The sequence below is a fragment of the Aricia agestis genome, chromosome 1 (assembly GCF_905147365.1).
Source record: "Aricia agestis chromosome 1, ilAriAges1.1, whole genome shotgun sequence".
NCBI lineage: Eukaryota > Metazoa > Arthropoda > Insecta > Lepidoptera > Lycaenidae > Aricia > Aricia agestis.
In genome coordinates, this window is record NC_056406.1 from 26,418,216 (window position 1) to 26,438,386 (window position 20,171).

General features: G+C 44.0%; 1 protein-coding gene across 2 annotated transcripts; it reads right to left on the reverse strand.

The window, feature by feature from the left end:
- Window positions 1–2: 2 nt before the first annotated feature.
- On the reverse strand, window positions 3–20,171 carry LOC121728772 (tripartite motif-containing protein 45). Of its 2 annotated transcripts, XM_042117052.1 has the most exons (12): window positions 20,031–20,171; window positions 18,880–19,154; window positions 14,476–14,612; window positions 13,317–13,484; window positions 11,893–12,066; window positions 5,451–5,627; window positions 4,822–5,019; window positions 3,025–3,232; window positions 2,423–2,514; window positions 2,057–2,209; window positions 1,276–1,411; window positions 3–143 (listed from the first exon to the last, which is right to left on the reverse strand). In XM_042117052.1, exons 1-12 carry the CDS (start codon window positions 20,042–20,044, stop codon window positions 22–24), a joined length of 1,854 nt encoding a protein of 617 aa, XP_041972986.1. In that variant the 5' UTR covers window positions 20,045–20,171; the 3' UTR covers window positions 3–21. The 2 variants fall into 2 exon arrangements, with proteins under 2 accessions (XP_041972986.1, XP_041972978.1); XM_042117044.1 differs by lacking the exon at window positions 20,031–20,171 and having other exon boundaries at window positions 18,880–19,446.

A 20,171-nucleotide genomic window follows, 5' to 3' on the forward strand; every position in this document is an offset into this window, starting at 1 on the left:
CGTTATTATCACGAGTATATTCTATAGCGAGAACTGGTAGAGGCGCGGCGTGGTGGGGCGCGTGCAGGGCGACTTGCGGCGCGTGCTGCCGCAACACGACCAGTGCCGCGTGCCCGGCCAGCCCGCGTGACCATGACCGCAGCCTGCGGGAACATAAAGGTGATGTTTCAACATTGGTTTACTGTAAACATGTACTATCAAAAAAGTTGATTCATAGGCAGATGGGGGGTTATGTATTTTGGTGGCGTTATGTCAAACCCAGCCGATTGACATAACTCAACCAAATGACGTAGGTCCGTCGACTGCCTGTGAATCAATTTCTCCGATAGTACATACTTTACATGGCTATGGCTATCACATTTTGCGGTCAAAACATAATATAAGGGCTGACTGCTACACTTATCCAAAATTTTGACGTAAGCCCCCTACATTATCTGTCAAACTCTTCATTAAATTGAAGGTTAATCATAATTATATAAATGTCTCTGAGTACGGCGGTAAGTCTTAAAGATTTTAGACTGCGCTAGGCTGCAGTTTAGTGACACGGCGCGAGTGGTTAAAATAATTTGTAAGCAGGATGCGTTGCATCGTGCAGCGGCGGCGGCAGCAAAAATTTATTTCAGGCACATTTATATACCTGCAGTGTTTATTACTGATTTCTCCATTACAATTAATTGCCTCTGGGCTCTAGTCTAAAAGCTAACTATACGCGAGCCGTCCATGAGGTGCGCACTACATGCACAAAAATGGATCACGTCGGGGTCACTAATGTGGGAACATGTGTGGAGGCCACAAAGAAAATCTTCCGACCGAGCGAAATGGTACTCGTATGCTCGATCAGGCCGAATCTCGTGCGATTGTTTTCAGCTGTCGTATATATTATACCGACGCACTTAGAAGACTTCCATAGCGCGATGCAGTAATGTGACGTTAATTAATGTGGGTATCGCCACAAGCCGACACTCAATAACTTTACAGACAGGACCCGATCTAGCCATTTAGCCGCTCCAGGCAAAGATCATTTTCGCCGCCCTTTACATATACAGGAAACATATTTGTTAGGGGAAAATGGGAGGAATATTTAAGTAAAATACTCAAATAATTCCACTAGCAAACTTAAGGTAGATTAGCTGGTAAAATTCTCAAACTTAAATGGTGGATGGCTAGGTCGGAATATGGCTAGGATGGAATAAGTCAATTTCGCCGCCCCCTCATTTTTGCCGCTCTGGGCAAATGCCCGACTCGCCCCTCCTTAGATCGGGCCCTGTTACAGACCTTTATACCCTCCGCCCATCTCTGCGCCGCAGCCGCAGGCGGCGTCGCGGCGGCCGCCGGACGAACAGAACGAGCAGCAGTGGAACTGCCCCGAGTGCTTCTTGCTGAGACGCACAGCGCACGGGAACGGGCTGCCCTGAAATATGAAAAGCTAGGTTCAGGTGTAGGATTTTCGGTTAGTATTAGAGACCCTAGTGTGTTAAGGCACATATTATTAAATAGTTACGACGTAATTCTAGATTCAGTGGTCTTGAAGTCAAGACAAAAACTTACTTAATACACTTTAACTACACTTTTAGCAGTTTATCGTTTTAAGTTCTTAACAGTTCTACATTTTTTGTGCGTTACATATAGGTACTACGTTAATTATGTATGAGTAAATTTTACTAGATACATACGTGTAAAATGCGCGTACCTATTCTATATTGTAACGTATCACTTTCAGGTTAAAAAAAATAGAAGGCAAAGTAGCAGACGGATCGCCTTTTGAAAATCTATAACTGCCTATAATGGACACTTCACACTTGCCACATCAGACAAATCTGAAAAAGGTAGCCGGGATATGTAGAAGGTTAATTAAGGTATAAGTTCGGACATAAGGTACCTAAGTCCGGATAATTCAACTTATTTAAGCAGTGTTTTATTTTGCCTGGCGCTACGGGCATATACGCCATACTGTAACACTGCAACCGCAAACTGTAGTACCGTACCGTAACTTAGTTTAATTTAACGTTCCGTAACTATCCGAACTTACCCTGATTAATTCTGATTAACTATATACCTTGATGGGCGTATTATCTAGCGTCACAGCGAGCAGGTACGCTCCGGGCGCGCGCGGGGTGACCCGCACGCCGCACGTGCCGTCAGCGCGCGCGCTCACCGCCGCCGCCGCCGGCCGCGCGCTGCTGTCGCTGCGACGGAAATATCCCGCCACCTGCAATGTTTCATTGCACAGCTGAGTAAGCACAATTTCACCTTTATGTCAACTTCAAGGTGAAAACATCAGCTCAAACATGACAGACTCAGACCAGGCAGCTCGATAGATTTATATTATAGCTGTGTCGACTGGCGTTAGATTTGATTGACTAGCCGCTAGGCGGTCTGCAGCGGTAAGGCACTTTTAGATGAGGAAGGCGCTGCAACTTACATTTTCTCCGTTGTACCAGATTTGGTCACCGTTGCTGTCCCGAAGCTCTAGTACAGCCGTGTGGGTTGTGTTCACTTTGAGATCTTGTAAACCTAGTAAGAAGGGAAGAGTTAATCATTAAGGGTGGGTTGCACCAGAGGCGTGGTTGAAGTTAAAGTTATGGTTATAGTTAAGGCTAACTTTAACTTTAGCCTTAACTTTGACCACAGAATTTGACAGAAAACAGCTGGTCCGACAAAGCTTGAAATGAACGTGGGCGGGGGCGCTGCTGGTAAAAGAGAACTGTCAAAAATTGCGTTTTTGTATGATGACAGCGTTAGTTCCTTTTTTCGCCACGTTCATTCAAAGCCTTGTCGAGCTCAAGGTTATGGATAAATATGGCGTCAATTTTTGACTTTAACCAAAGATTTGACATTTAGCATTGTAGTTATATAGCTAAAGTAAGTTGGTGCAACCCACCCTAAATACAATAAAATTTTGAAAAGCTGAAATAATCACGGATCATCCAAAATTATTCCAACAATCGCGATTGACTGGAAACACAATTTTCGCAACTTTTTAGTAAATTTTTCCTGTGTTCATGATAATATCCAGATATTTACCCTCCGTATCGAGCACGCACTGGTCCGGGTCAGGCGTGAGTGTGAACAGTCTGCCCATGAGCAGCGGGTCGTGCTGCGCGGGCGCTGTCGGTGCGAACTTCAGCTCGCAGCGCGGCGCCGCGGCGTGCAGCTCTGTCAACCGCTCCAGCCGCCGCAGCACGCAGCCGCTCAGGGACAGGATCTCCTCCTCCTTGCCCTCTGATAGCAGCTGGATAGGATAGGATAGATGGTAGCTGCAGGCGGACGGTATGTATCGTAGCGTAGGAACTGACAGTAAACCAACTAGTGGGACCTTCTATGACAGGAAAAAAAAACAACTCGTGGGCAACTGACGAGTCCTAAAGTTGATTAACTGCACTACTATATTTGGTAATGTTTCATGCGCCAGTTTTGGTTTTTAGTTAATTACATATCGTACCTTAATTCCTATTTATTATAAGGATTGGTGCCAAAGGGTCAAGCTATCAGTAAACGCTGATAAGACGGTCTTGATACCTTTCACCCAAAAAGAGGAAGTTGGAGGGACTAAGACCCCCAACACTCTTCGGGAAAACTATTAAGTTTGCGGGTGATGTCAAATATCTAGGAGTAATCCTAGACAAAGGACTCACTTGGAATAAGCCCATCGAGTATATTACGAAAAAGGCTAGATGTGCTCTGGGTTCCTGTTGGAAGCTTGTCATCTCTAAATGGGGTATTCGGCCGAAGGTAGTGCTATGGCTATATACGGCCGTAGTGAGACCGATTACCACATATGGCTGCGCAGTGTGGCATAAAAAGGCTGAACAAGTAAACTGTAATAAAAGACTAAACAGCGTACAGAGACTGGCATGTTTAATAATCACGGGTGCACTATCGTCAACACCCACCGCTTCCCTCGAGGCTCTGATCAACTCGACTCCGCTTCCTCTGCTTGTTCAGATGGTGGCCAAAAAGGTGGCTCTCAGGGCCAGGACGGCGGGTAGGACGAATTGGGTCTCTATCCCATTTCGACAGCTGGAACAGTCTCTCAGTGAATCACCTATCATGGAATGCGTTGAGACGTTAAACATGCTAGGAAGGAACAACAACATCCGCCTAGTATGGGTCCCGGGCCACAGCAGCGTCCCCGGCAATGAAACCGCTGACGAACTGGCTACGCTTGGGGCCGAGAGTCTCATATATGGTCCAGAATCAGTCTGTGGTATAAATCCCAGTACCACAAAGCAAGTGCTCAAGGAATGGGGTCACAGACTATGCAGGAAGCAATGGGCTGAGACCCCTGGCCTTGAACACTCCACGGCACTAATTCCTGACTTCAACAAGAAACAATCAGAATTAGTGCTCACCTTGGGTAGGAACCAATTAAAAATCCTTACCAGAAGCCTAACTGGGCACTGCAACTCAACAAACACCTAAACAGAATGGGTATTTGCAGCATAACGACTTGCAGATTCTGTGAGGAGTAGGATGAAACACCTGTTCACTTTCTCCTCGACTGCCCTGCCCTATATAGAGCAGGAACAGGCACCTTGGTCGCCACGAATACTTGTCCACAGAGGAAATTCGTGGCACCAACCCCAACCATATCGTTCAATTTATGAGCAGTATTGGGTTCATCAGGGCAGTATCCTCATGGGTCGCAGTGACGTCAGGGCTACAGCGACCTGCCTTCTTTAAAAAAAAAAAAACCTTTATTCCTTTAATAAACTAATAATTAAGTTTGACACAGACTGGCGCAAGTGAGTTGCAAAACAAAATTAAAATGAAAGAACAGAGCGCGGCGGTCACAACAATCACAAGATGAATCCATTTTACCTCCTCAGCGAACCTCACAGCTTCGACCGCCTGGTCAGCTCTCTCCTCCAGCTCCCGGGTGCGGTCGGCGAGGCGGTCGCGGAAGTTGGCTCGGGCCCGCACCGCCGCCGCGCACAGCCCGCGCCCGTGCGCCTCCACCGCGCGCCGGTACTGCTCCGACCACGCGCGGATTTCGCCCTCCACTCGGGCCGCTTGCGTCTGAAAAAGAGTTTACAAAAATAAACTGCACTAGTATGCCTCGTATGGCAAAAGCCTTTAACAAAACAAAATTAAAAGAGTTATATGGCTCTCGCCTCTCAAGTCTCACACAGGTTTCGGCGACGATGTCTTGAAAGTTGAAACCAATCCAGCTACGCAGAAGTGACTTTATAACGCTCAAGTCTCAACCCCCAAATTTGTGCGCAGTATGTAAGCACCCACTCTTCCTCTAATCACAATTCCCTACCCAACAAATCTAGAGTGGGTCGGAACTCGGATGACTGGCATCACAGGGATCGGACGCAGAACCGACTTGTGCAATGCCCATCGGATGTATGATTTTTTTTTTTGTTCGACCATCGTGATCAGCCTGCATTGTACTCAAGTACGTATACCTGATGTTTCTATTATGATCAGAACACGTGACTTACATCAACCTCCATAGCGTGCACCTCCAGTATCCTGTTGGCTCGCTCGACGTTCTCGGGCACGTGCTTGGCGCGCTCGCACGCGTCGCGCAGTCGCTTGGCCCGCTCCGCCGCCGCGCGCGCTGCGCTGCCTGCCGCGTGACCCGCGTGCGATACCACGCAGCAGTCGCGGCATATCACCTGCGGCCAGACATCTTGGTAAGTAGTAAGTTCGTAATGTAAGATACCTAAACTTGCTAGCCATCTGCTCGTTTACCAAATGCAAAAAACACTCTTATGAGAGTTCTGTAATAAATTGCAAAGCAATTTTGCCAGAGCCACTAACGATTGCAATGTTCCATCGTTTCATATTGTTGAGTCGAAAGGAACTTATGAGGTAATCCACACACACGATACTCTCGAACACTGGGTGCGGGGCTCATATAAATAAAACAGAGAAACTTCTCAGAATCACTGTGGGTTTATTGTGGATAAAACACACGAGCGCGCGAAAAATACAATCTCGCCGTTTTGGGCGGCGGCGTCGGACTCCTGAACTCTCGAACATCGCGCGGGAATCTCTGGCGCGTCTGAGAGAGAGAGACAACACTACTCGCGGTAACGAGCGGGAGGGAGACCGCGGGTCACACGGTGTTGCAAGGCTGACGGTCGGGTTACCATATGCTCCCCCTCTAGTCCAGGGGAACGTCCTCGCTCCTGGACTAGCACTCTAGCTCTGGTCGCAGGGCGTCCTCGCTTTCTTTTGGGAATTATGGGGCTAGGAGGCGAGTGGCTGTTCTGGCTCTTATAAATGGAAAGGTCCTGGCTGTGGTATTTACCAATGATTTCATCGGGTTGGTTTACGTGGGACAATATGTAGGTTGTTGGGCTTACCTTTTTCACAATTTGGTATGGTCCATCACGTTTCGGGGCAAACTTTGCAGTCACATTCTTTGAGGCGCTGCTGAGAACGTGAGACTTAAGGAGTACCAAATCACCTACCTGAAAGGTATCAGCAGGTCGGCGGAATTGATCAGCGTAATCCTTGGTCTTGTCTTGCTGTGATTCGACACGCTCGCGGATCGCTGAGAGGGAATTAATAAAATTTCTTAGGTAAGGAGTAATTTGTGGGATGAAATTTTCCTTGTCTAGGATAGCGCGAAGATCATGAGTGACTTCTGTGGGAGATCTCATTTCTCTGGCAAAGGTTAAGTAAGCCGGTGATTTACCCGTTGTCCGGCATCTGGAGCTATTCAGGGCGAAGCGGATCAGCGGCAGCTTCTTTGGCCAGGATGTGTGGTCTTCTTGTACCAGGTATGCTAACATGGCTTTTAGGTCTCTATTTTTGCGTTCTGCGGGGTTCGACTGAGGATGGTAAAGAGGCACGAAATTCTGCTTTACTCCCAGGACGGACATGCATTGTTGCATGACTGCAGAAACGAATTGTACCCCGTTATCAGATATTATTCGACGAGGTAGGCCAAATCGTAAAAAGTATTCTTCGACTAAAACCTGAGCGCAGGCTTCAGCTGTAGCTTCTCGGAGGGCGAATAATTCTACCCACCGTGTGGCGGTGTCTTCAATTAGAAACACCCAACGCTCCCCCTGGTCTCCTTCTGGCAGTGGTCCGAAGAGATCAATAGCTAACACTTCGTTGCGTTGATTCAATACAGGGGTTTGTAGTAGACCTGGTGGTTTTGTGTTACTTGCTTTGTAGCGTTGGCAGTGGATGCATGCACGGACATAATCAGAGATTATACGACGCATCCCAGTAAAATAAAATAAATTAGCTATCTTTTGATAGGTCCTGTCGATACCAGAATGACCGGCTGTCGCAGAATCGTGTAATTCTTCCAAAATATTCCTAGCTTGGTCCGTGGGAATGACTAGTTGCGGTGATTCGCTGTCGGAGTCCGGGTTTAAGCGATACAAGACACCTTGGTTCATGAGAAAACCTCGTTCTACCCACCTTTGTGCTACAACGTCATCGGCTCCTTCAAGTTCCTTAATTATCTTTTCTACTTCAGGGTCGGACATCTGTTCTTCACGAAGCTGACTAGGTGATTTAGAAGGTATATCACAAATAACAGAACAAATACCACAGTCTTCGCGAGTATTTTCAACGCAAGCAGGTCTACTTAGTGTGTCGGCCACTACGTTGGCCTTCCCTGGAGTGTACTGAAATCTAATGTCGAAAGCTTGGAGTTTTAGAGCCCAGCGGACAAGTCTACCTGTCGGCGATTTGAGTGAAAGGAGCCAGCGAAGTGGTTGATGATCACTGCCTACTATGACTGGGTGACCGTCTAGATAAGAACGAAAACGTTCTACCCCCCACACTACGGCGAGTGCTTCTCGTTCCGTTGTGGAGTAGTTACGTTCCGCTGCGTTAAGGAGACGGCTAGCGTATTCTATCGGCCTTTCTTGATTACCATTGCCCTGCATTAAAACTGCGCCTAAGGCGTAGTTGCTTGCGTCTGTACGCAGAATGAAAGGGCTATTAAAGTCAGGTTGAATTAGTATAGGGGCAGATGTGAGTAACCGCTTTAATTCACTAAAAGCTTGAGATTGTTCCATACCCCAGGACCAAATCTGATTTTTCTTAGTCAAGCGTGTTAAAGGCTCCGATACCTTTGAAAAATTTGGGATGAACTTCCTGTACCACGAACATGTTTGTAGGAACGTGCGCAGGTGCTTTAAATTAGCAGGCTCCTTCATATCTAAAATCGCACTCACCTTTTGCGGATCGGTGGAGATTCCGTCTTGGGTAATGATGTGCCCAAGGTATCTAACGCTCTCTCTAGCAAATGCACACTTATCACGGTTCACATGAAGTTTAAATTCTTCCAAACGCTTCAGTACCAAATCCAGGTCTTTCAGGTGCTGCTGAAAACCCTCAGAAATCACACAAATATCATCTAGATAAGTTAAAATGGTGACGTCTTTCAGCGCTGCACAGGAACGGAGTTTGTCTATCAAACGCTGGAAGGTCGCTGGTGCGTTCTTCAAGCCAAACGGCATCTTCTTGAAACGGTAGGTGCCGAGCGGAGATATGAAGGCTGTTTTATCCTTATCAGATTCCTTAACTAATACTTGCCAGTAAGAAGAACGAAGGTCTAGAGTGCTCATGTAGCAGTTTCTCTTGGTTGACTGTAAGAGCTCATCGATGCGTGGCATCGGATAATTATCGGTTTTGGTGACTGCGTTGAGGCGTCTATAATCCACGCAGAACCGAATGGAACCATCAGACTTCGGCACCATTAATGCTGGGGAACACCAGGCTGATTCGCACTCTTCTATGACGTCATCGTCTAACATCTTCTTTATTTCTTGCTTCATTAACTCTTTTTTAGCTGGAGTCAGCCGGTAAGGCGGCACTGCTATAGGCGGGTGGTTACCTGTATCAATGCAGTGTTCACTGAACGGTGTTGGACCTCCCCCTGCCTCGAAGACGCATGCGTGCTTGGAAAGGACATCGCTGAGATCTTGTCGCTCAGCCGTTGTAAGGCGGGCACCTTCATCATCCCTAAGAACAATTGTGGAAGCACAAGAAATAACACTACGACGTGCGGTAGATTCAAAAAATAATTTATACTTTACCGTGTTGTCCTCACTGAAGTGCCACACTTCTTTATTGAAGTCAATTACTACTCCAGCGGCAGTTATGAAATCGATACCTAGTAAGGTTTCGTTGTTTGTCGAATCCGGGAAAATGAAAAATGGAATTGTGATAGTTATCGTCTCCAACTGTACCTGTAGGGTGGTAGTTAAAATATCCATCGCACGTACCACACCATCAGCCAATTTAACTCTTTTAGAGGAAGAGTGGAGGGGATAATTTTGTCGTCGGAGGAGAGCATATAGCGTATGACCCGCAACACAATGCTTAGCCGCTGTATCAATTAACGCGGTACCCTTAAAACCCAAAATACTAATGTTGAAAATTGGTCGCGCGTTACGGCCAGACGATCCCGTGGAGTCGTTTACATCTCCGGTACAGCATACAAAATTATCATTAACACAATTAAATAAAATATCATTATCCGAAATTCTTGGGTTATGCCCTTTTACACATGAGGTATCAAAATTATCCAGAGCAGTTGAATTATTATCGCTAGAAGTTATATGAACATTCTTTGAATTATTTGGGTTGTACCCTTTTTCACATGAGGTAACAAAATTATCGAAAACAGCTAAATTATTATCAATTGAAGTTAAAAAAACATCATTAGAATTATTTGAAAATTCTGGCTTACACCCGTTTTCACCTAGGGTATCAATTTTTTTTACAATATTTAAATTATACAAGTCATGAGAATAATTTGAAATTTTTGGTTTACACTCTTTTTCATCTGAGGTATCAATATTTTCAAGCAAATTTAAATAATAATTCGACATATCAACATCATAAAAATGTTTTGAAAATTTTTGGTTACACCCCTGTTCGCTATGAACGACGGAATTATTACAAGCATAATTTAAATCATTATCATTTTGCAAAAAATAATCAGTAATGTCATTATTACAAAATTTTATATCATTATCGCTAGAATCTAACGAATAAAACATGCCACTTTCACTTTGTGTATCACTAGCTTTAGGTTGGTTGTTTATAATATTAGAGTTAATAAAAGTTTGCTCACCAGTTAATCCTTGTAACTTACGACATTGTGCTTTCTCGTGTCCGAATCTACGACAGTAATTACACTGTAGACGAGTTTTCTTTCCCGTATTCACGTTGCTGGACGAAGGTGTCGAAGTCGGAAGTACGGTGGGCGGAGCGTTCACGGGGAATGTGGTGGGCGCAACATGCGTCGCCGGTCCGCGCGAGTACGTTGCAGTTGTGCTAGGGCGTACTATATTATTACGGGAAACGGGGCGCATGACGCCTATCTCGGACGAAGGGGGCGGGTTGCGCGGGAGCGCAGCACTCGTTCGCGCCCGCGAACTTGCTTGTTCAAATGTATCTTCGATATGTCTAGCTCTGTGTAAAAGTACATCGTATGATGTAATTTCATCTCGCCGTAGTCGCTCACGAACACGATGACTCAACAAGCTGTAGAGCATATCCAATTGTACTTTTTCAGAAAGGTCGCCTTGTGGAAGCCGAGCGAACAGGGCCCTTGCCCTGGCAACGAACAGCTCAGTCTTTTCGTGACCTTGATGCATGCTGAATAGGTCTTGATATATCTTGTGTGGCGGGCGAATATCGCCAAACGCACCTCGGAGCGACGCGATCGCTTCGCTCCATGAAGTGATCGTGGATTTGATTCCTTGCCACCATACGGCAGCGTTTTCAGTTAGTAACATCGTTAATCCACGTAATGCATTGTATTCTCCTACCTGTGTACATTCTTTATAAGCTTCGACCGCGTCGAGGAAGCTGTCCAACGATTCTCCGGCAGCACCACTGAATCTCGCCGTACAGTTTGCGAAGTTACCGTTCAGGGGGGCGGCGGGCGCGGCTGGCGTGGATGCTGCTGCCGGTGTCATCGAGTCCCGACGGGTTTCACGGTCTAATATGCGGTTGAGTAGTTGTTCAAACGCTGTTGTTTGTGCCTGTTGTAGGGTTGCCACTATTGTGAGAACGCTGTCGTTCGTGAATGTTTCTTGTGCGTGGTGGGTAGTAGCGCCGTCGTCACTTTGACGAGCGGGAGACGCCGTCGTCGGGGATGCCGGTTGCGTGGGGGCGGGTTGGAATGCCGCTGCATCATCACCCCGTCGTTGACGGGCATCCTCGGGTCTGGTGGCACTGGCCGATCTACCGCGGGTTAACACCATGTTCACCACACGCACTTATATACCACTTTAACGATACCTCTTGGACGCCAGATTTAACGTAGGTACTTTTCAGTAATACACTTTGGCCGGCCAGGGTACGTATTATATACACGTTGGAGCGCCAGATATGAGGTAATCCACACACACGATACTCTCGAACACTGGGTGCGGGGCTCATATAAATAAAACAGAGAAACTTCTCAGAATCACTGTGGGTTTATTGTGGATAAAACACACGAGCGCGCGAAAAATACAATCTCGCCGTTTTGGGCGGCGGCGTCGGACTCCTGAACTCTCGAACATCGCGCGGGAATCTCTGGCGCGTCTGAGAGAGAGAGACAACACTACTCGCGGTAACGAGCGGGAGGGAGACCGCGGGTCACACGGTGTTGCAAGGCTGACGGTCGGGTTACCATAAACTTTTTTTAAGAATAACATTTAATCAAAAAGTTACTTATAGATTATTAGATGTACAACTTATGCCATTTAACCAGCATTCAGTGCTAACAAGCAGTTCCCATCAATACTGGATTGGCATTTGGCGGGTCCATACAGCAACAGAAGCATTTGCCACACGAGACCTCTTGGACCTTGGTCTATGGTGGTCTATGCAGACTTGCTTTATAGTCGAAGTAACTGCGTGCGCCGTCGTGTTTCCTAAGGCTGATATGTAAACTTGTTACCCTACCATCTGACACGTGGCGCAGTACAGCGTGAGCTCCTGCTTGGGATGTTGCCCGCAGAACCGGGCCAGCGGCTGCAGCGGCTGCAGGAAGTGCCGTGCGTTGCCCTTCTGTTTGCTGTGCGCCTCACCGCATGATGCGCACACGCTCACCAGGCACTGGTTACACCGGGTCTCCGCCTGGAGAGATCAAGGAAATGTCGACGATGTTTTGGTACTGAAGGAAGTTTTTGTAAGGAATATGAAGGCTCCTATCATTGTTTTTTCATTACTTGGTTATTTGCCATTTTCTTTCATCTTTGTAATTATTGTAATGTATAAAATTAGCGTCTTTGATGCTTCGTTAGTAGAAAATGTAAAACATACTCTGACTAATTTCTTCACCCAAACAAATGAAAAATAAATGTGGCATAATAGAACATTCTCGTAAATGAAGGCAATGAGCATGACGGTGCCGCATCGCTCCACGAATCGTCTGTCACTAGGAATCAATCGATTCTTCACGCACGTGTGTCACTTGTGTGGATGCCGCGCATTTTTCCAAAAATAACCCAAAAGTCGAGTGCTCGATGCAGATGATGCATGATGTAATTTCAGTGGTAATGGATAGTCCTGTCAAACGTTTATTTATATGGCTTTTTAAGAGTAGTTCATGGGCTAAAATAGGAGTTCCTCTCCTTATCGGAGTATCTTTTTAGGGTTCCGTACCCAAAGGGTAAAAACGGGACCCTATTACTGAGACTTCGATGTCTGTCCGTCTGTCTGTCTGTCTGTCTCCAGGCTGTAACTCAATAACCGCCATAGCTAGACTTCTGAAATTTTCACAGATTGTGTATTATGCCACTATAACAACAAATACTGAAAACAACATAAAATTAATATTAAAGGGGGACTCCCAAGCCTCATACTTACAACAAACGTATTTTTTTGGCCTTTTTTGCTCGTAATCATTATTGATTACGTACAAATACTGCCATTATTGGCAATAGCTAGGCACTTGAAATTTTCATGAAGACCTTAGTTATTTGCGTACTTTAATAATTAATAATAATATTTACATAAGATGACAATTTAAGGGGGGCTCCCATACAAAAACACATTTTTTGGACTATTTTTCGTCTATTCGTACGGAACCCCTCGTAGTTCGTGCGCGAGTCCGACTCGCACTTGGCTGATTATTTACATAAAAAGGTAGCAGTTTCATTAGAGGGAATGATATAATAATTAATATAATTTAATGGCTTTGCTGATGAGCAAAAATTACTAGTCGCTTTTACCTGTAACCTGCTTTCAATAATGGTAGAGTGGCCTTATTATTTTCAAGATTATTATCTGTAGGCCTTTCCCCTTTCATTGCAACATTTGCATTAATTGTCTCATTTCTCACACTGGACGTAACAATATTTCCCTACCAATATTTGCATACTGACCGTGTTATCGCCGCAGCACATGTCGCACAGCACCTGCTGTTCCCCGCGCGTAGCCAGCCGCCGCAGCAGCACATAGTTGAGCGGCAGCGCGGACACTCCGCCCAGCGGCAGCGCCGTCTCCCATCCGCACGTGGGACACACGATAAAACTGCATGTTTTACCTGACACCTGGAATCATTTACAGTATGATGAAAGACGTGACTGAAGGTTCGTAAATGGACGCGAATTATACCCCCCGTTTCATTAGATGTTAAAAACGACCAAAACGCTCAAAATACCTCCTATTTGGAGCGTTTTGATAATTTTTTAAACATCAAATGGAACGCGGGGATAGAGTAAGGTGGTATTTCCACCAGAGTGGGACTAATTGGTTCCTGATCGTTGGAAATAGTGATGATAAATGTAATGTTTTGTGAGAACATGTAAAGACAAAAAATGTAATTGTCTATACTTAGGAAGTGTTTGCCAATTGTTTCACTCAATTTATTTTTGTAACACGTGTTTCTCGCCGTGTATAATAATTTGTAAATTATTTTGTGAGAAATAAAGTCTTAAACCGTAAGTCTTAAACCGTACATACTAATAATAATAACTCCCACACCGGTTTCGGTGACGGTGACCGGTTTCATTGAAACCAGACCAGTTACGCAGGAGTGATTTTATAGTGCCCAAGTGTGTGCGCAGAACTCAAGAGCACTCTCTGTTCCTTTACCCAGTGGGACGGACGACCGATACGACTGGTGAGAGATCAGGCGCAGGACCGACTTTACATGCCCATCCGACGCATGGATCATCTTACTTGTCAATCAGGTGATCAGTCTTGTCCTAACCAAACTGCCAACACGGGAACCGAACCCACGATCTCCGAGTCAAGAGTCACATACTCTAAACCAGGGGTCACCAAATGGCGGACCGCGGTCCGCATCCGGAATGCCGACCGATTGTGAATTAATAGAATAGTTGGAATAGAATAGAATCGCTTTACTTGCCTAGCCTTGGTCAGGCCAAGGCTAGGCAAGTAAAGCGATTCTATTGGTCTTCCGAAGCACATTCTTCACAAGTCGCAACGCAGCTTAGCTCAGGATCCGATACAAAAGTACCTTCGGGATTTGCTCACTCAAATGGTTTTCTTTTTTTAAAAATGCTGATGAGATCAAACCTTTTTAGTGATGATGCCGTACTTGAGCTGCCTCAGCTCGAGGCTGGCGTCGGACTCGGAGACGCGCAGGTCGCTCTCGTACCCGGAGCCCGCGGACGCGCCGAATGCCGAACCGGGGATGTAGTGATGTACAGAGTCTAGCATAAAACCATCAATGTATTAATGACGCCACATTAAAGTAAAAGAACCGTGTTGGATATGTTTTAGATTGCTTGTTTTTTGCTCATAGGAAACAAGCAATGGAACAGCAAAAAATGGAAAGGGCGTAAGCGACAAAATGGTTTTTGTCGCGTAATAACCATAGGTTCAACAGCATTTCATATAAGCTATGGGCAAATTAAAGTGTATGCTTGAACCATTTATGTATAAATTTTGGAAACTTAAATCACTCTCATCTGTTGGCAAAATAGGAATCCCTTTTTTTAGAGGTCTTTTTGATTGATTATTCTGTGTTATAAAAGTTGACCAATCCTGTTCTGCTATGGGTAATTCAAAGACAAAGACATGATGAATACTGACAATGAACTTTAATTTCTTAGCTTTAGTCATTGTTGAGAAAAATCGATATCGCTTCAGCCAAATTATCAAGGCGTAGCCTTAAGCTGATTATTCAATATTATAATGTTTCTAAGTTCTTCAATTTTAAAAACATACAAGGATGATTAAAAAAAATCTAGCTTATGCGTCTACTCAACTTACATACTTAGCAGTGTCCTACACTGCATGCAATGCTTTGATCAACCTCATCGGAAGCTTAAACGATTTCGCAGTTAATTAAGGTCTTCAAGACAAGGTGCAGACAATCGCAATATTGTGGACCATCTGGGGGCGCTTGACTGATTCAGCATAAAGGCAATGGAAGTTGTTAATCATCACAGCATGCCGAGCAACAAGAGTCTTACTCACTACATCCGAAGTGCTGTATAAATAGCCCGGCCTCGCTCGTTTAGTGTTTACTGTGTTTACGATTCTAAATTTTCTGCCGTGACATTGAAATCATTTTACTATCTCTAGCGAAATTTATTCTTTTCCGTCCGGTAATATTTTCGGATGTTTTTTATTTTTGTGCTGTACCTAGCCTTATACTCGAAGCTACGCCTCGTAAGTTGTAGCTACGGATGTAGACTGTGGTCTTTAGATACTCAGTCGAAAATCAACAGTGAGCATTCACCCTGAATCTAGATTCTAGACTGACAAAAGTCCTAGCTTGTAAGTGATCCTTTGAATTAGCAGTTCAATATTCATTTAATCAGGGCGAGCGAAGCGAGCTCTAGTATATCCCTCTATTATTATGGAAAAACTATCACGCCTATTGATTTGCACTTTGGCATAGTAAGTAGTAACACAAAGCTCGGCTTTTAGCTAGTTATAATAAAACTCAATAATTGTTTTGGGATTTTTTCTTTACTAATACTAGCTATTTGACCGAACTTTCCTCGGTATTCGATAAAACACGAATTAAATGACATTTTCCAAAAATGATTCCTAGTTAGATCGATTTATCGCCCCCGAAACCCCCAATATACTAAACGAGCTTTTGCCCGCGGCTTCGCTCGCGTTAGCAAGTATTATTATATACAAACTTTCATCCCCTATTTGGACCTCTTGGGGGTAGAATCTATAAATAAAAATGATCAAAATCCTTTCTTAGCGGATGCTTACGTCATAACATCTACCTACATGCCAAATTTCAGCCCGATCCTTTCAGAGGTTTTGGCTGTGCGTTGATAGATCACCATGTCAGTCAGTCACCTTTGAGTTTTATATATATAGATTTCATGAAAATCGTTGGTGCCGATAACGAGATTCCAATTATGAATATATATGTATAATTATATATATACAAGAATTGCTCGTTTAAAGATATAAGATATCCAAGACAATAGTAATAGAGGGAAGAGTTACACAGCTGGACTACACGGAAGTAACTTTTCTTCCCAGGCAATTTTCAGCAGAATAAATCTTGAAAGTCTAAAGCCAATTGACTGTATTGCTAATCCTGAACAACAAAGTACTCCATCCATCTCGGCTCGCCCTTGGTCGCAACATCTGGTCGACAATGTAATAGGCAACCAGCATCCCTGCGCGGGGACCGGAACGTACTAATGCGCTTCTAAATATACCCGCCACCCGGCGTGTTACTGAGATATTTATTTGTTTGTTAATGGATCTACACCTGAAGGGTCGATATTCATCTTTTTAAACAATACTTAATGGTTTTTAAATTAGGTCTGTATACGACGTGGGTTAGAACTTGGCTCTCGATTCGAACTTCGTATGTAGGTTCTGTTACGTATATTCAATATTGGTAATGGTACAAACAAATGTTGTTTCATATTTGGTTAGGCTTAGTGTCTAAACACACTAGGCCGAAAATACGCGGCCGAAGTTCGGCATGATTACGTCAGCAATGCGCTACACATAAAGTTAATACTTATACCTAGTATATTAATTATTAACTTTATGGCGCTACGCAAACAATATAACGCGACGTGATTTCGGTATGGTGTGTCATCAGTAATTTAAAATACACTGCAGGCATCTTGCCGTTCTTCGGCAGACACTTAGGATTATCATGCTGGCGCGTTTTATTTGTCGAAAAATAATATGTTCAGTGCGCCAAATGGGCATGTAATAGATATTATTTCAGAATGGGCTCCGGCCTCCGCGTCTGACCTCTCACGGACCGTGTCGAATTCACCATCCACTCATTTGGTGCGGTGCAAATTAGCGATGGGAATCAAGCAACCTTCAAAAAGTATTAAATGCATCCTACAAGTTACAACAGATAACTTATAGTCTGTTACTCCTTGCAAGAAATTGCTCTTGGAACAATCGTTATTACGATGTAATCCGTTGTTGAGTCCGTTTTATGACAACCTATATTTTACATAGATTTATGCTGCTATGGCCCTGTTTATACAATGTTAGGTAAACAATGTCAATGGAAAGCGAGCGTGTATTTGCGGCTTAGCACCGTCACGAAATCTGTGTGAGGGACAAAGAAGCCCTTCAATGGAAGCTGCTCCTGTAATTGGATTGTTTCGGCTCACCAGTTTTGTTGGTGAATCTAATTTATCATCAACCAGCCTAGGCCGACTAGTTTCTGAGGAACTACTCCGAGGAATTAAAGTCTTTCTGATAGAAAGTGACCAGCATGTTTAATTTGGTATTTACGAAACTGCAAGCTTTACAAAGGATAAAGAAGGAAAATCGTTTAAAAGCTACGATGCTGATCATTTCTGATCAGGAAGACTTCTGGTCGGTCAATAAACCCTGTGTTGTTTATTGACCGACCAGAAAGAAAATCAATCATTACTTTTGGAATCACAAAAACTGTCGATAAAAGTTTATAAAAAGCTAGCAAATGTGTGGCCTACTTCGATCGATTTCGACACGTTATTGTTTTGGATAGAATTAACGACAAGCCAGATGCTTCACTCAGCAGTAAAAACCATCGAGAGTCGATTTTATGAGTCGGTTTTCCAATGGCTTAATTAGATGGTTTAATTGCCACTTAAAAACTAATGTTTGGACTTAAGAAGAAAGAGCTGTTGACTGCGCAACCCTAAAAAGTAAAACTGGAAACAAATGTGAGATCTTTGCATAAAAATATGGTGCCGGAAATTGTAGATTTGAAATTGTTCAAGAGTAAATAATGATGAGTGATGAATGATGAGCATGCAAGTCGCAACTTTATGATATGGAAACATATGGCAATTTTGGTTTTATAAGAAGTATCCTAAGCATAATGCTACCCAAAAAGTAAGATTTTGCACCAAGGTTTGCTATGGTTCCGAAGATAGTACTGACTATTTATACCGGCCTAAGAGAACTCCGGATTCCTTATAGACACAAGTTTGGGGGTTGGAGCGCGGTTTTGAGAACAGAAAGCAATATGCTACTATGCAAATTACATTCATAATCATCATCATCATCTTCGTCATCATCATCATAATATAACGCAGCATCCTAGGCTGACTGCCGGGAAGGATTAGGGTATTTAATATATTTATATTATATAAATTACATATATAATATATTTATATTAAGTAAATTTGTAGTAATTAATGAATATAGGGCTTCGATCACTAATATATAATTATTAATTATTTTATTATAGGGTATTTAAGTTTGCCCTAGAACCTAGGTCTTTAAGTTATGCTTATATAGCTATTACATTCTTAATTTTATTCATTTGCTGTGTATGTATTGTGAAATTATTTACTGTTATCTGGGATGAGTACTGAGTAGGTATTATAACTACCTCTACTAGGGCTTATTTCTTCATTTTGTTAATTAAATCTCTACACTACACTCTACCTGTACAAATATCAGTAGGTAATCATCAATAAACAATATCATGTATTTACTTAAAGTTACTATTATATTATTAAAACTTACCTCTATCAGCTTCCTCCCATTCATTTTGGTCGTCATGGTGGAGGCCGAACAGGCACCTCGTGCAGAAGCTGTGGAGGCAGCCCAGCAGCCTCGGCTCCACCAGCTCGCCCCTGCACAGCCCGCACTCCCAGTCCTTCAGCCCTTTGGACTCGAAGGACCTCCGCACCAGCGCATTCTGGCTGGTCGGCCTACTCCGCGGAAGCTTCAACGGACTGCTGCCGGCGCTGAGAGAAGAGGGCTCCAACGCCTTCGCTCGGTCCTTCTTCCGGGAGAAGCTGCCGAAAATGTAAAAAATCCGATCCACTTCCATCTTTAAATCATTGTTATAGCCTAGAGACTGTATAAATCTTGGGATTTATTTTTTGTTTCGCAACGATTTATTTTATTTCTTAGAATATTTCCCGGCGATCGATCGGCAGTGGGGTACGAAAATAAACGTGGTACAGCACCGGCGCTCCGAGATTGACTGAATGTTTACAAGTTTTGTGTTAACATCTGCATGCGACTGGGAGCGATTGTTTATAAGTAACGAGGGAAGAGCATTAATCACTCGCCTACTAATATTGTAAAGTCGAATGTCAGTCTGTCGGTCTGTTGACTGTTTTGTTGAAATTGGTCGGCGGCGGCCGAGAATAAGCAATTTGGTACGACGAAAAATGTATTTTTAAGACATATCTATAAGTTACTTTGGAAACTTATATCTCTACACCATTTACACGTGTCACGTAATTAGTAGTGAGGACTAAAGGGTGTCCGTATTCTCGTCGGTAGAGAACCTACTCGTTCCAGTGAGAGTGTGAAAATATAGAGAGATTAAGCCCGGCCGCACATTGTCCGAATTCTGATCAGAAACAGTTGAATTTCGCCGGACCGCCACCCCGCACACTATCCGAAATATCCTTCCGGCGAGTTCGAGCTCACTCGTCTCAGTACAAAATGTAAGAGACAGCGCGGATGTTCAACTGTTTCGTATCAGAAATTTCGGACAATGTGCGGCCGGGCTTAGAAAGTTTCTAAAACGACGTTCTGATTTAGGTAGGTATACTTCATATACAGTATATATGTAACCTATAGGCCATTATATTAAGTATGCAATATTTACGACTAAGCTTAGATAATTAAATGAATTAATTATATGAATATAATATTACCAGATGAAAGACATCACACGAACATAATACGAATTAAAAGTCGATAGTCGTCAAGTTTTGGGAGCAGCGGCCAGCGGGTGACCCATTTGCGAGGGAAAACGAATGTCAGTGCTATTTTCCGCGATGAATCGCGGGCAGCCT

Bases quoted from the DNA above. Each gene is read 5' to 3' on its own strand.
- LOC121728772 (XM_042117044.1), bottom strand. From the start codon at position 19,189: ATGGAAGTGGATCGGATTTTTTACATTTTCGGCAGCTTCTCCCGGAAG. The intron at 5,628-11,892 runs GTAGGGTAACAA...GTCTGGCCGCAG, and splicing joins ACTGCGCCACGTGTCAGATG to GTGATATGCCGCGACTGCTG. The intron at 1,412-2,056 runs GTATATAGTTAA...TTCATATTTCAG, and splicing joins TAGATAATACGCCCATCAAG to GGCAGCCCGTTCCCGTGCGC.